The following is a 14,377-nucleotide window of genomic DNA, read 5'->3' as shown; positions in this document are numbered from 1 at the left end:
ATCATCTGTATAATATACAGGGGCCCTTTCGCTGGCGGACATACCCCCATTCTGCAAACACCTCTTTCCCCCAGGAAGTGATCCACTATCTAACGGGTCTCAACCAGTGTCAGTCTGCTCCAGTCAGCTCTTTAGAGCGGGCTGGGGGAGAACGAACACAGGGAGACTTATGACAATACATATTAAAATACATCTTCATAATATTTTCCCAATATTTGGGAAGATCTACCTGATCCCCAGCCTCCTGCACCTCAAAAAGAGGGTCCTGAGCACTAGATGGGAATCTGCTATGTTTAACCCTACTATGGAGAGACATCATAGCATCAATATTCTTTCCAAATTACAAATGGTAGAAGAAAAAACCTCTTGTATGATATATAGAGGGACTGAAGTGTTTATGCAACGGTTTCCCCTGACAGCTCAATCTGACCAGCCACATCCCTCTCAGAGGAGGATGACATTCTTTTGGAAATGGATTTAGTTTATAGTGAAAAACATTGACCCCTTTAGAACCCTTAGAGAAGTTCCTGGTCCCATTACCACTCATAGCCTGAAGCATAAAGCAGAGGAACTACTAGCAAAAGAATGTACACTGCTAGGCTATAGTCCAGTGCTGTAAGCTGCTATTAATCCTAGGCTAGTAAAGTATAATGTGTCAAAGGGAAATGCCTGTGTCACTAACCTGAACAAGCCATCCTCCTGCTCTGTCCCTCCACAGCCAGCAGCAGCTACACATACACAACGCTTTAACACTTTCTCCACGTGTGGCCGACGTCTGACACAGTTAGCCACGCCCCCTCATGTTAATTACGCTCCCTGCTGCACAGGGACAACACCACACTGGCTGCACAGGGGACAACACCACACTGGCTGCACAGGGGACAACACCCTTATCTCTTTTATCATGTCACCAGTCTCTGACCACTTTCTGTACCAATGCCGCCAGTCTCTGACCCTCTCCTGTACCATGCCGCCAGTCTCTGACCACCTCCTGTACCATGCCGCCAGTCTCTGACCACCTCCTGTACCATGCCGCCAGTCTCCGACCACCTCCTGTACCATGCCGCCAGTCTCTGACCACCTCCTGTACCATGCCGCCAGTCTCTGACCCTCTCCTGTACCATGCCGCCAGTCTCTGACCCTCTCCTGTACCATGCCGCCAGTCTCTGACCCTCTCCTGTACCATGCCGCCAGTCTCTGACCCTCTCCTGTACCATGCCGCCAGTCTCTGACCACCTCCTGTACCATGCCGCCAGTCTCTGACCCTCTCCTGTACCATGCCGCCAGTCTCTGACCACCTCCTGTACCATGCCGCCAGTCTCTGACCACCTCCTGTACCATGCCGCCAGTCTCTGACCACCCCATGTACCATGCCGCCAGTCTCTGACCACCTCCTGTACCATGCCGCCAGTCTCTGACCACCCCATGTACCATGCCGCCAGTCTCTGACCACCCCATGTACCATGCCGCCAGTCTCTGACCACCCCCTGTACCATGCCGCCAGTCTCTGACCACCTCCTGTACCATGCCGCCAGTCTCTGACCACCTCCTGTACCATATCCCCAGTCTCTGACCACCTCCTGTACAAAAATACTTTTTAAAAACAGTCATTTTCGGTATCGGTTTTGGTTTTCGGCCTAGTGTATTTTTCATTTTCGGTATCGGTTTCGGCATCAAAAAACCCATTCGGTGCATCCCTAGTTAGCACAGACTGACAGGGTATATGCATTCTTACTCCCTCTAGAGGAGCTTTTAGGCATTACAATAGTACATATTGAAAGAAAACTCATACGTGAACGTTGCAGTTTCTAAGCTTTTCTCTTAACTTTTCCTCGCTGCAGGATACTGCTGAAAACAGACAGATCCAGACTTCACCCATCACGGCGGGCAGCGTAATTAAACCTTCAAAGACCGGGTCCCTTTTAATAGGGGTTCCACTCCTTTGGACCTGTATAGCACCCCTCAGGACAACTTTAGGTAATGTAGCAAGACCAAAAAGAGTCCCGGTTCCTAGGGTCCCGCCCTCAAAGAGAAGCATTACAGGCAAAACCTTGTTCTTCAATGCGATGCCTGGGTACCATCCTGTGGCCGCAGTTGCATGGATGGATCTGGTTTTGGTTTTTTTTTAAATCCAGCATGGAGCTCCTCAGAGCACATCTTCACACATGACCAACACTGGCGAAAAAACTAAGGTACTCCTGGAAGGAGGAGGGGTTATATAGGGGAGTCAACTTCTTGTATTGGGTATACCAGTGTCAACGCCTGAAGGTGGCCCATAACCCATTAGGTAATTACTTAAGGCTCTGTGTCCCATGATGTAAGATAAAGAAATTTTCTATTAGTGTCTAGAGTGTTTTACATTCAACCAGGTGTCTGTGGGTCTGAGGTTGTTCTTGGAGTCGAAGTTCAGAACAGAGGACCCGAAATTACCAAGCAGCTCCTTTAGTGCTGGCACTACAACTCCAGGGACGTGCAATCAGTGGAGGCAGGTGCCATTAACATAAAAAATAAATAAAATAAAATGTGATCAAGGGTCATAGCTTGGCATCCTGTGCTCAAAGAGAATTTGAGGGATATGTATCTTAAGTTCTACCCCACCACTGATCAAAATTTGGGACTCCTACTATATTTAGTTCTGGAGATACAGGGCTCCTTGCACAGCATGTCAGAAGCTACATACAGAGTGGCCAGTTTATATATAAGCTGGCACACTGTTTGCAGCAGACTGAGCGGATGAGCTCACAGTGCCTCTCCTCACTTCTCATCAGAGGTACTGAGCTCAATGGACAGCTTAGAGTCTTGGATCAATGGTAAAGTACCATTGGCCCAACCTGTCCAATAAAAATGCTGCAATGTCAAAGAAAGGGGCATGTGTCTAAAAGACAAATGCTCCCTTCCAACCTAGCCCTCCTAACTAGAAGGAAAAAGCATGGGTTTAAGGCAGTGGTTCTCAACCTGGGGGTCGAATGATGATTTGCCAGAGGTCACCGAATCCTGGGCTATTCCTGAATCCCACACCACACTCCCAGCCTTTTCGCGATCACCCAGCAGAGCTGTCCCTAAAGCCTGTGGCCCCCCGCTCAGCCTATTCGCAGCCGCCCATTCAGTTCACGGAGACTAGAGGTCAGCTGACTGGTGAGGAAGGTGAAGTGGGAGGGGCTGGAGAAGACCCTATCTCCTGATTTCGGGAATAGGTGTCACTGCTGCAAGACACCACGAAGACGGAGACACAGTGAAGCCGCAGACACAGTGAGTAACAGGACCTGTGATTATAGTTGCCATTAAAAGTCCCCACTACAGTTGTCAGATCAGCAGATGACCTTGATCAAGAGCACCTACGTTGCCTGATCAGAACTCCCCCCAGCACTGCCACTGATCTCACCCGCCGCCAGAACTGCCACTGATCTCACCCACCGCCAGCACTGCCACTGATCTCACCCGCCGCCAGCACTGCCACTGATTCCAACCGCCGCCAGCACTGCCACTCATCCCACCCGCCGCCAGCACTGCCACTCATCCCACCCCCCCTTCCCCTCCACAAGGAGTAAGAGAAGGAATAAAAATAGAGAAAAAAAAATAGAACAAAGAGAAAGAGTTGTACATCCTAAAATGTACCATAAGGGGTTTTAATACTATACGAGTGGAAAGGACTCGGGGAGCGCTAAATGTCCGTGGGTTAAAGTGGAAGTAAACTCCCCTATCGTTTTCAGCCAAGGAAGCTGCCATCTTTGCCTCTGTTTAATCTTCAAGTGCTATGGTGCTGCACATGTGATTCGTTATGACACCAGCCATTGGATGGTTTGATAGTTTGGCTGAGAGCACAACCAATGTGCAGTTAGCATTCCCGGCATGCCTTTTTTTTTTAACTGTTTAAATCAATGGGTTTACTTCCACTTTAAGGGAGCAAATTATTTGTCTTGCCTTGGGTGCTGACAACCCACGCTACGAAAATAATTTTACTGTTGGGGTCCCTACAACTTGGGAAATTTTTTATCAAGGGGTCAAGGCGATAGAAGGGTTGAGAACCACTGGTTTAAGGGTATAAGATTTACCCACAATCCTATGTTTTTTTTTCACACAGTTAACAGGGAGAATGAGAAACTGCTGATGAAAAGGTACTGTTTTAATCATGCTAAATCATATATTTATATGTTATAACATAATTTATTATTTACCTATTTACTCTGAAATAACTTCAAACTTCAGTAATTAATTTGTCCATTAAGCCACCTGCTTGAGTACAGTTTTTGAAAACATGGAAAAATACCTTAAAAATAATAAATAATTATATGTACATTACTTACTTCTGGGTCGCAAGTAGTTAATTACCATACTATGTCTAATTACCATGCCATGACACTTCTCTCCTACTCCATTTTATTTTTGCTAGAAAATTACTCCAAAACATTATATAGATTGTTATTAGCAGACACCCTAAAATAAAATGGTGGGCGTTATCAGGGCTGTCTTTAATATTGATTGGAGCCTGGGCAAAAAAAATTCTTGGGCCCCCCACCCCCCAATTTTTCACTCTCCACCTGCTCTGACCAATACAATAAATAGCAGCTAGATCAGGCAGCAGTTATAATTGGTTGCCAAGGGTTACAGCATATCATTACTGCTTACTGACTGGTTGCTAGAGGTTACAGCACACATTACGGCTCACCGATTAGTTGCTAGAGGTTACAGCAAATGATTTCTGCTTAATTGGTTGCTAGAGATTACTGTACAGTATTACTGCTCACTGGTTGGTTGCTAGAGGTTACAGCACATCATCTCCTTACTGCAGGGGGGCATAATCTACATATGAATGCCTTCTTTTTTTTTTACATATCAATACCACCGGCTACAGATATTTACTTATGAATGCCGCCTCTATTTACATATGAATGACATTTTCTTCCCATGTAAACACAGGGTCTGCAGGTAAGTCATCTGTACACAACAATAAAGCAGAGCTGGGCAGCATTAGTACCAGCACTTCACTCTGAGATATTGGGACACAGCACAGGAATAAAACTTCAAAGGACAAGGGAATTTAAATTGGGATAGTTGGCAAATATGAGGCAGCTGATTTGGGCCCCCAACAATGACAGGGCCCAGGACAGCTGCCCCTTTTGCCCTACCTTAACCACTTCCCGACCAGCGCACGACGATGTACGTCGACAGAATGGCACGGGCAGGCATATTGGCGTACAGGTACATCCAATATTCAATGCCGCCCTGCCATCGGGACCCCCGTGAGTCCGGTCGCGGGACCCGCGGACTCGATCGCCGTGGGCATCCCCGCGATCGTCTCACGGAGCGGCCGAATGGAGGAAATGCCGTGTAAACAGCATTTTTCCATTCTGCCTAGCAACTAGTGACGCTGATCTCTGCTCCATGTGATTGGAGCAGAGATCAGTGTTCACTAAATGAAAGCCCAACCCCCCCCACAGTTAGTAACACACCCCTAGGAACACTTAACCCCTACACTGCCACCCACTGGTTAACCCCTTCACTGCCAGTGTCATTTACACAGGAATCACTGCATTTATATAGCAGTGATTACTGTATAAATGACAATGGTCCCAAAAATGTGTCAAAAATGTCTGATGGGTCCCCCACAATGTCGCAGTCACAATAAAAATCGCTGATCGCCGCCATTACTAGTAAAAAAAAAAAAAAAAAAAAAAATTATTAATAAAAATACTATAAAACTATCCCTATTTTGTAAACGCTATAACTTTTGCGCAAACCAATCAATAATCACTTATTACGATTTTTTTTTACCAAAAATATGTAGAAGAATACGTATCGGCCTAAACTGAGGGAAAACAATGTTTTTTTTATATATTTTTGGGGGATATTTATTATAACAAAAAGTAAAAAATAATGCGTTTTTTTCAAAATTGTCGCTCTATTTTTGTTTATAGCGCAAAAATAAAAAATCGCAGGGGTGATCAAATACCACCAAAAGAAAGCTCTATTTGTGGGAAAAAAAGGACGTCAATTTTGTTTGGGAGCCACGTCGCACGACCGCGCAATTGTCAGTTAAAGCGACGCAGTGCCGAATCGCAAAAAGTGGTCTGGTCTTTGACCAGCAAAATGGTCCGGTCTGCAAGTGGTTAAAGACGGCCCTGGGCGTTACAACTTTTTATATCACACAGTATTTGCGCAGCAATTTTTCAAAACTGTTTTTTCTTGGAACGAAACTTTCATTAAAAAAAATAAAAAATAAAACACACACACTAAAGTTACCCAACTTTGTTTGGATAATGTGAAAGATGATGTTACCCGAGTAAACACATACCTAACATGTCACGCTTTAAAATTACGCACACTTGTGGAATGGCGCCAAACTTCAGTACTTAAAAATCTCCGTAGACGCTGTAAATTTTTTTTATAGGTTACATGAGGAGGTCTAGTACTAGAATTATTGTTCTTGTGCTAACATTCACATGTGAGTGTGCAATGTACAGGGATAGGGACAATTGTAGACACTCACTCAGGTTGAACTGGATGGACTGGTGTCTTTATTCAACCATACTAACTATGAAACTATACTATGTAACCTTTGTGTACCTGGCTCTGATTCTATCCAGGGCCTCCCCAGCCACTGACCTCACCGCATGTCCCTTGTCAAATCCTTATCCATACTGACAGATCTTGCTTTCCTAAAATAAAATATATAACTGCCCTAGAACAGCACCTTCCCCGCAGAAAGCGCTCACCAAATATGCATACGTAAGTCTCCTACGTCCCATGACTAACGCGCTTACACACCGACTGGATATAATAAACAGCCTATTTCACCTCAAACACCGCGAAAGCACAGTGTCTAACTAGGAGTTGGGCTTCCGGAAGATGGCACCGGAGTCCTTGTTTGAGGACACTCCAGGAGAATCAATTCGTACTAAGTTATAGACTCAAGCAACCTTTCCGGGTGCCTGTATTTAATTGGACACTGTATTCTCGCGTTGTGTTGACGTGCAGGTCACGGATGTAAGTGTAGTGGCTTCGTACATGAGATAGCAACATGGAAGATCACTTGAGGTAACGAATGGCCTGGCGTCCGGTCGCCGAAAACAATTGGGCTTCTAATCGTAGAGTCAATACTGTATGCTGAGCCACATAATGTTGTCATTTTAGATTACTATGATATGTTGTATTTACTCCCCTTTCCTGTGGCTTTGTTTTAATACAGAATGTCCGATGAAATCCCTATTGTGAAAGAACAGCCACAGTCAGAGCCTGCAAAGTCACCAAGCAGCCCAGCTATTCCTGGTCCGTCTTCTGTTCTTTCTTCTAGTTCTGCCCATACTTTCTCTGCTCCCCCTGAAGATGTGGGACCGCATAAACAACGTGGTGGCATTTTACACATCAACCGTAAGCAGATCCAGGCAGTGGAAGCAGCTGATCAGGCTTCGGAATTGCAGGGATTGGGCTTGGCAGTGTACGATCAGGAAGTATTGGAGCGCGGCGTCCTCCAGCAAGTGGATGATGCCATTAATGAAGCCGCGCAGGCTGCACAGATTGCGGAAGCAGAAAAAGAAAAAGAAAATCTTTTGGATGAGTTACGGTAAGGCCTAAGCAGATTAGTGAAGGACACATATTTTTGTAATGTAATAATATAGCCAATGTGTTTTTCTTTTTCTTTCTTTAGGATAGTGTAAAAACTCCTTCCAGTTTATTTTTCTTTGCTAAAAATTAAGGGGAATGGCAGCGGTAATTTTGCTTCAAAGAGAAGTAGGGTCCCCCCCCCCATTTATACTAAGGCGGATGCAGCATCGGTCCCCCACTGCCTCTGCTCTGAGAACCGAGCCACCGATCACAGCTTCTGACCGTCAATAAAAAGCTCTCCTCTCTGCTCCTCCACGCTCACTGGAGCGCTGAGTTGTGGCGGGGAGCGGCCATCTTGGGCTCTCAGCAGCTTGCTTGGAGGCTGAGACAGCCATCAGTCCAGGCACCTGGCGGATTCAGACTATTGACGTGATGACACGGTGCCTGGACTGATTGCAGTGACGTCAGCAGAGAGAGGACTTCAGACCACTCTCTGCTGAAAACGGCCCACAGAATTGCACTCCTGTGACCGATAGGAGAAGCCCAGCCAAACGAGCTCAGGCTGGACTCCTTTCAATAAAATAAATAATAGTGCTTAGAGCTGCACGTGTAATCATTAGGAATTGTTTATAGCGATATTCCCCCCAGCCCACCCCGCAATCATGACAAAGTATTTCCTGATTCTTTCTATGCAGAGAATTCTCTCTGCTCTGCTAAAGCCGTCAAAATGAAAGGGGGGGGGGGGGAATGGGCAGTCTGCCAAGAATCACAACATTCTTTAGCAGTGGAACTTAAGTATAAACATTGTAACAATTCGTCCTTTAGATCAAAGAAATACACTTTGTTGTGTAAATGAGGAAAGTTTAAAGCGGTTCTGCACCTAAAATAAAAATATTAAAAGCCAGCAGCTACTAATATTGCAGCTGCTGACTTTTAATAAAATCACACTTACCTGTCCCAGGGTCCAGCGATGTCGGCGGCAGATGACGAGCGATCGCTCGTCTCGCTGCTGCCCCCGCCGCCATCCTCTGTCAGGGAATCGGGACGTGAAGCATTACAGCTTCACTGACCGGTTCCCTACCGCGCATGCGCGTCTCTTATGGTCCCCCGCTGTGTCTCTGGGAACTGTGTGTTTCCCAGAACACAACGGCGGTCTGGCCGGAAGTGGGTGCAGTTACCTGGATTATCCAGGTAACTGCACCCCCCTCCCCCCTGAAAGGTGCCGATTGTGGCACCGGAGGGGGGAGGGATCAGATTAGCGGAACTTCCCCTTTAGGGTGAAGAACCGCTTTAAACACTAAACCTTTTTCTGACATTTGTTGGTTTGAAGTTTAAAATATTACTGGGGGGGGGGACAAAATATATATATCATTTTTTTTTTTTTTTTTTGTAGAGACCCTAAACAATAAAATGGTTGTTGCAATATTTTATGTCACACTGTATTCGTGCAGAAGTCGATCAAATGCAATTTTTTGATAAAAATTACACTTTAATGAATTAAAAAAAAAACAGTGAAGTTAGCCCAATTATTTTTTTTTTTTTTTTTTTTATCTTTTTGAATTTTTTTTTTTTTTTAGAATCGTGATCCTTTTTATTCTAAGCAAAAAAAAATAAAAAATCATGATTCCCTTTTGGCCAGAATTGTGCAGCTCTAATAGTGATACAGTAAACCTATACAGTATAGTAGAGCTGCACGATTCTGGGAGAAATGATAATCACAATTTTATTTATTTTTTACTTAGAATAAAGATCACGATTCTCGTGGCGTAACATCATCTTTCACATTCTACAAAAAAATTGGGCTAACTTTACTGTTTAATTTTTTTTAAATTCATTAAAGTGTATTTTTTCCTCAAAAAAATGCATTTGAAAGACTGCTGCGCGAACAGTGTGACATAAAATATTTCAACAACGACCATTTTATTCTCTAGGGTCTCTGCTAAAAAAAAAAATATATATATATATATATATATATATATATATATATATATATATATATATATATATATATATATATATATATATATATATATATATATATATATATATATATATATATATATATATATATATATATATAGAACTAAAGAACAACGTTACAATGTCTATAGTTAGATAAGTGGCTGAGGAATGTTGTGAAACTTGATAGACTGCTTGTGTTTTTGTTTTTTGATAGCTGTCGGCTTGAGCAGAGAACTCTGCACAGAATCAGGAAAATGGTTTGTTCAGATCGCGGGGTGGGGGGGGGGTAACAATCATGATCTCGATTCTTAATGATTAGTTAAAGTGGAACTTCAGTCATTTTTTCATCTATTAAATCTGCCCTTTATTGTTTTCATTTTGGATAGTAAAACATATATATATTTTTTTCCTACAAGTAAATGCCTTATACAGCCCACTTCCTGTTTCTTGTCTGGTAAAAAGCTTAGGCTTATGACATTCTCTCCCTCTCCCCTTTGCCAGGAAAGGGGGATGAGTCATAAGAGGGCCAATCAGAGCTGGAAGTTTCTGTGTAAATCCAGGAAGTGAACAGGCAGCAGCTTCAGCTGCCCAGAGTTAAAATGGTTGCATTCCGTCTCAGTGGAGGGAGATTTCTGCAGCATATTTGCCAAGTACAGAATCGCAGTATATATAAAATATGCAAAGTGATTGGAGGGAAGCTTCAGAATGGCAAAGATGTTTTTATTACAAATTATGTCAGAAGACTGCAGTTCCTCTGTAACAGCTTCCAGACTGACTTCTGTGTGTGTATGTATGTATATATATATATACCGTATATACTCGAGTATAGGCCGACCCGAATATAAGCCGAGGCACCTAATTTTACCACAAAAAACTGGAAAAAGTTATTGACTCGAGTATAAGCCTAGGGTGGGAAATGCAGCAGCTACCGGTAAATTTCAAAAATAAAAATAGATACCAATAATGTTTTTGAATATTTATTTCAAAGAAAAACAGTAAACTATCTCTGTAAGTGTAAAAGAGGGTCAATAAAAACAATAACAATAACTTTAAAAGTACAAAAACCTTAGCTCATTCAGCAACCAAGCTAAAACACAAAAGACTTGTTTGGGTACCTTTTGAGGCCTAATGCAGGCTGATATTACAGAAAGTGATGACATGACTGTTTGCATAGAGCAGCCTGTGTTAGGGCTCATAATATACCGTACATTCTACCAGTGTCCTGCCTGTGCCCATTAAATATACAGCCTGCCTGTGTCCATTAAATATACCGTCCAGCCTGCCTGTGTCCATTAAATATACCATCCAGCCTGCCTGTGTCCATTAAATATACCGTCCAGCCTGCCTGTGTCCATTAAATATACCGTCCAGCCTGCCTGTGTCCATTAAATATACCGTCCAGCCTGCCTGTGTCCATTAAATATACCATACAGCCTGCCTGTGTCCATTAAATATACAGTAGCCATTGTAATAATGCTCTGGATAACACATTAGACACATACCGGTATACAGCCTGCCCAATAAATATACAGTAGCCATTGTAATAATGCTCTGGATAACACATTAGACACATACCGGTATACAGCCTGCCCAATAAATATACAGTAGCCATTGTAATAATGCTCTGGATAACACATTAGACACATACCGGTATACAGCCTGCCCAATAAATATACAGTAGCCATTGTAATAATGCTCTGGATAACACATTAGACACATTTTTTTGCGGCGCCTCGCCACGATTTCTTCAGATGTGGTCCACTGCAGTGCAAATCACATGCGGTCTCTGTGCGATGCGAGTTCATCCATACAGATAGTATGGCTGAATTGGCATCGCACGTGGCCCAAACTCACACAGGACCCTTTTTTGGTCCGCAGCAGAATCGGATCGCATGGGTGTTCACACCATGCGATCCGATTCCTGTCCGAGTTTGCAGATCGCACTGCGATATGCGAACTGATCTGGGGGTGTCATTAACATTTCATTGACACTCCCAGCAGTTCGCATAGTGCAGTGTGAAGTGCCGCTGGGAGGTATGCGATGCGGGAAAACACTGCGGATTCACGGCGTTCCCGCTGCAGTGTGAACCCAGCCTAAAGTGCAATTATTAAAATTATGTTTAAAAAGGCTGGGTTCACACTGCAGCGATGCGGGAACGCCGCAAATCCGCGGCGGGTTCCCGCATCGCATACCTCCCAGCGGCACTTCACACTGCCCTATGCGAACTGCTGGGAGTGTCAATGAAATGTTAATGACACCCCCAGATCAGTTCGCATATCGCAGTGCGATCTGCAAACTCGGACAGGAATCGGATCGCATGGTGTGAACACCCATGCGATCCGATTCTGCTGCGGACCAAAAAAAGGGTCCTGTGTGAGTTTGGGCCACGTGCGATGCCAATTCAGCCATACTATCTGTATGGCTGAACTCGCATCGCACAGAGACCGCATGTGATTTGCACTGCAGTGCAGTGCGAATCACATCCGGTTCTCGTAACCTCTGCAGTGTGAACCCAGCCTTTAAGTACCGTACAAAATTGCTTAAGATTTTTTAAATTTTTTTAAAGATTTTAAAAAAACAATTACGGTACAAAAAAATTACAGGATTCTAATCTACAGTATCTACAGTATCTACAGTATGACAGTATGACACAGTATGACACAAAAGCAGGTTTTTTTTTTTTCCATAATTTATGCCTCGTGAATTCACCTCACCTTAACTTCCATAGACTGGATTGCCCGGCCCCTGCTCTCTCTGCTTCTTTCTATGGTAGTCCTGTGTAGAGAGAGAGAGAGAGGGGATTGGGCATATCACTCCGCAGCACACAGTATCCTATGCTAATACTGTGTGGTGTGCGGAGCGCGTGCAGAGATGTACCGTATTCCTCCGCGCCCGAAATAAAAGAAAGAGTCCCCCCACTGCAGTAACGATGTGCGGTCTGCGGAGCGGGTGCAGAGGCTGTATTCCTCCGCGCCCGAAACAGAGGAAAGAGTCCCCTCCCCGCTGCAGACATAGAGCACATCGAAGGAAAAAAAAAAAAACTATAACGAAGGGAATCGAAAGATGAGGGGGATTGTGCTGACCGGCAAACTGACAGGCCATTCACGAGCGTCAGCCAGCGACATGGCCCCGCCCCTTTTTCTCCTCCAGCTCGGGGAAATTTTCAGTGACTCGAGTATAAGCCGAGGCGGCTTTTTTCAGCCCAAAAAGTGGACTGAAAAACTCGGCTTATACTCGAGTATATACGGTATATGTATATATATATATATATATATATATATATATATATATATAATATATATATATATACACGGCGGCAGGATGGCTCTCCTGCATGAATCGCCGTGTATATATAAAGCGGCTCCTTTAAGAGCCATAGCAGGCGCATGCTGCCGGCGGGGGACCCAATGCATGTGGCTGGCAGGCATGATCACAAGCATGAGAGCAGGAAAGGGGATTTGTGTGTGTAAATACACAAATCCCTGTTCTGACAGGGGAGGAGAAAAATATTGTCTGTTCCTACTAAGTAGGAACAACGATCTGACTCTTCCCCCAGTCAGTCACATCCCCTCACAGTAGGAAACACACCTAGGGAACACATTTAACCCCTTGATTGCCCCCTAGTGTTAACCCCTTCCCTGCCAGTGACATTTATACAGTAATCAGTGGCTAATTTTAGCTCTGATCGCTGTATAAATGCCAATGGTCCCAAAAAAGTGTCAAAGTGTCTGATTTGTCTGCCGCAAAGTCCCGCTAAAAAATGCTGATCGCTGCCATTACTACTAAAAAATATAAATACCGTATATACTCGAGTATAGGCCGACCCGAATATAAGCCGAGGCCCCCAATTTACCCCCAAAAAAACTGGCAAACTTATTGACTCGTGTATAAGCCGAGGGTGAGACATGCCTGTCCGTCCATCCCTGTGTGTCCGTCCATCCCTGTGTGTCCGTCCATCCCTGTGTGTCCGTCCGTCCATCCCTGTGTGTCCGTCCGTCCATCCCTGTGTGTGTGTGTGTCCATCCATCCATCCATCCCTGTGTGTGTGTGTGTCTCCATCCATCCATCCATCCATCCATCCCTGTGTGTGTGTGTCTCTATCCATCCATCCCTGTGTGTGTCTCCATCCATCCACCCATCCCTGTGTGTGTCTCCATCCATCCACCCATCCCTGTGTGTGTGTGTATCCATGTGTGTGTGTGTGTGTGTGTGTGTGTGTGTGTGTGTCCAGCCTACCTTTGTCCCGAGCCTCCGTCCCGTGCCTTGCCTCCGTTCCGTCCCGTGCCGTGCCGCGCCTTGCCGTCGTGTCGTGCCTTGCCTCCGTCCCGTCCCGTGCCGTGCCGTGCCGTGCCTTGCCTTGCCTTGCCTTGCCTCCGTCCCGTGCCCTCTTCGGCGGCCATTGTAAAATTCAAAAGCCGCGCCTCCTCCTTCGCCTGTGATAGGCGGAACACTGAATTTCCCAGCAGCCTGTGTTCCGCCTATCACTGACATCGTATCATCCTCGTCCGTAGTACGAGGATGATACGATGTCCGTGATAGGCGGAACACAGGCTGCTGGGAAATTCAGTGTTCCGCCTATCACAGGCGAAGGCGGAGCCGGAGGCGCGGCTTTTGAATTGTAGAATGGCCGCTGTCTGTCTGCTCGACACGCTGATCGAGCGGGCAGACAGCGATGACTCGAGTATAAGCCGAGGGGGGCACTTTCAGCCTCAAAAAAGAGGCTGAAAATCTCGGCTTATACTCGAGTATATACGGTAAATAAAAAATGCCATAAATCTCCTCCTATTTTGTAGACGCTATAGCTTTTGTGCAAGTCACTCAATATACAATTATTGCAATATATTTTTTATTTTTTTTTAACCAAAAATATTT

The 14,377-nt window shown here is 44.8% G+C and overlaps 1 protein-coding gene and 1 long non-coding RNA gene across 5 annotated transcripts in view; one reads left to right on the top strand and one right to left on the bottom strand.

The window, feature by feature from the left end:
- LOC143930484 (uncharacterized) overlaps window positions 1–6,875 on the bottom strand; it is a 41,681-nt gene extending 34,806 nt beyond the window's left edge. The window contains exon 1 of the long non-coding RNA XR_013262782.1: window positions 6,714–6,875. This is a non-coding gene — a long non-coding RNA (uncharacterized LOC143930484). The remainder of the gene's footprint in view (window positions 1–6,713) is intronic.
- A 5-nt stretch (window positions 6,876–6,880) lies between these two features.
- Window positions 6,881–14,377, top strand: part of ERCC6 (ERCC excision repair 6, chromatin remodeling factor) — a 426,222-nt gene continuing 418,725 nt past the window's right edge. For 2 of the 4 annotated variants that reach the window (XM_077454825.1, XM_077454823.1), the window contains exons 1-2: window positions 6,881–7,035; window positions 7,187–7,561. In XM_077454825.1, the coding sequence (XP_077310951.1) occupies window positions 7,019–7,035; window positions 7,187–7,561 (392 nt within the window). In that variant the 5' untranslated portion in view covers window positions 6,881–7,018. Of the gene's footprint in view, window positions 7,036–7,058; window positions 7,100–7,186; window positions 7,562–14,377 lie in introns of those variants that run through there. The other 2 variants (XM_077454824.1, XM_077454826.1) reach the window with 2 other exon arrangements.

The sequence above is a fragment of the Lithobates pipiens genome, unplaced genomic scaffold, assembly GCF_037356315.1.
Source record: "Lithobates pipiens isolate NorthernLeopardFrog02 unplaced genomic scaffold, aLitPip1_a1.2 Scaffold_25, whole genome shotgun sequence".
NCBI lineage: Eukaryota > Metazoa > Chordata > Amphibia > Anura > Ranidae > Lithobates > Lithobates pipiens.
The sequence above is the reverse complement of the archived record's forward strand: the minus strand, read 5'-3'. Positions and strand labels throughout refer to the sequence as shown.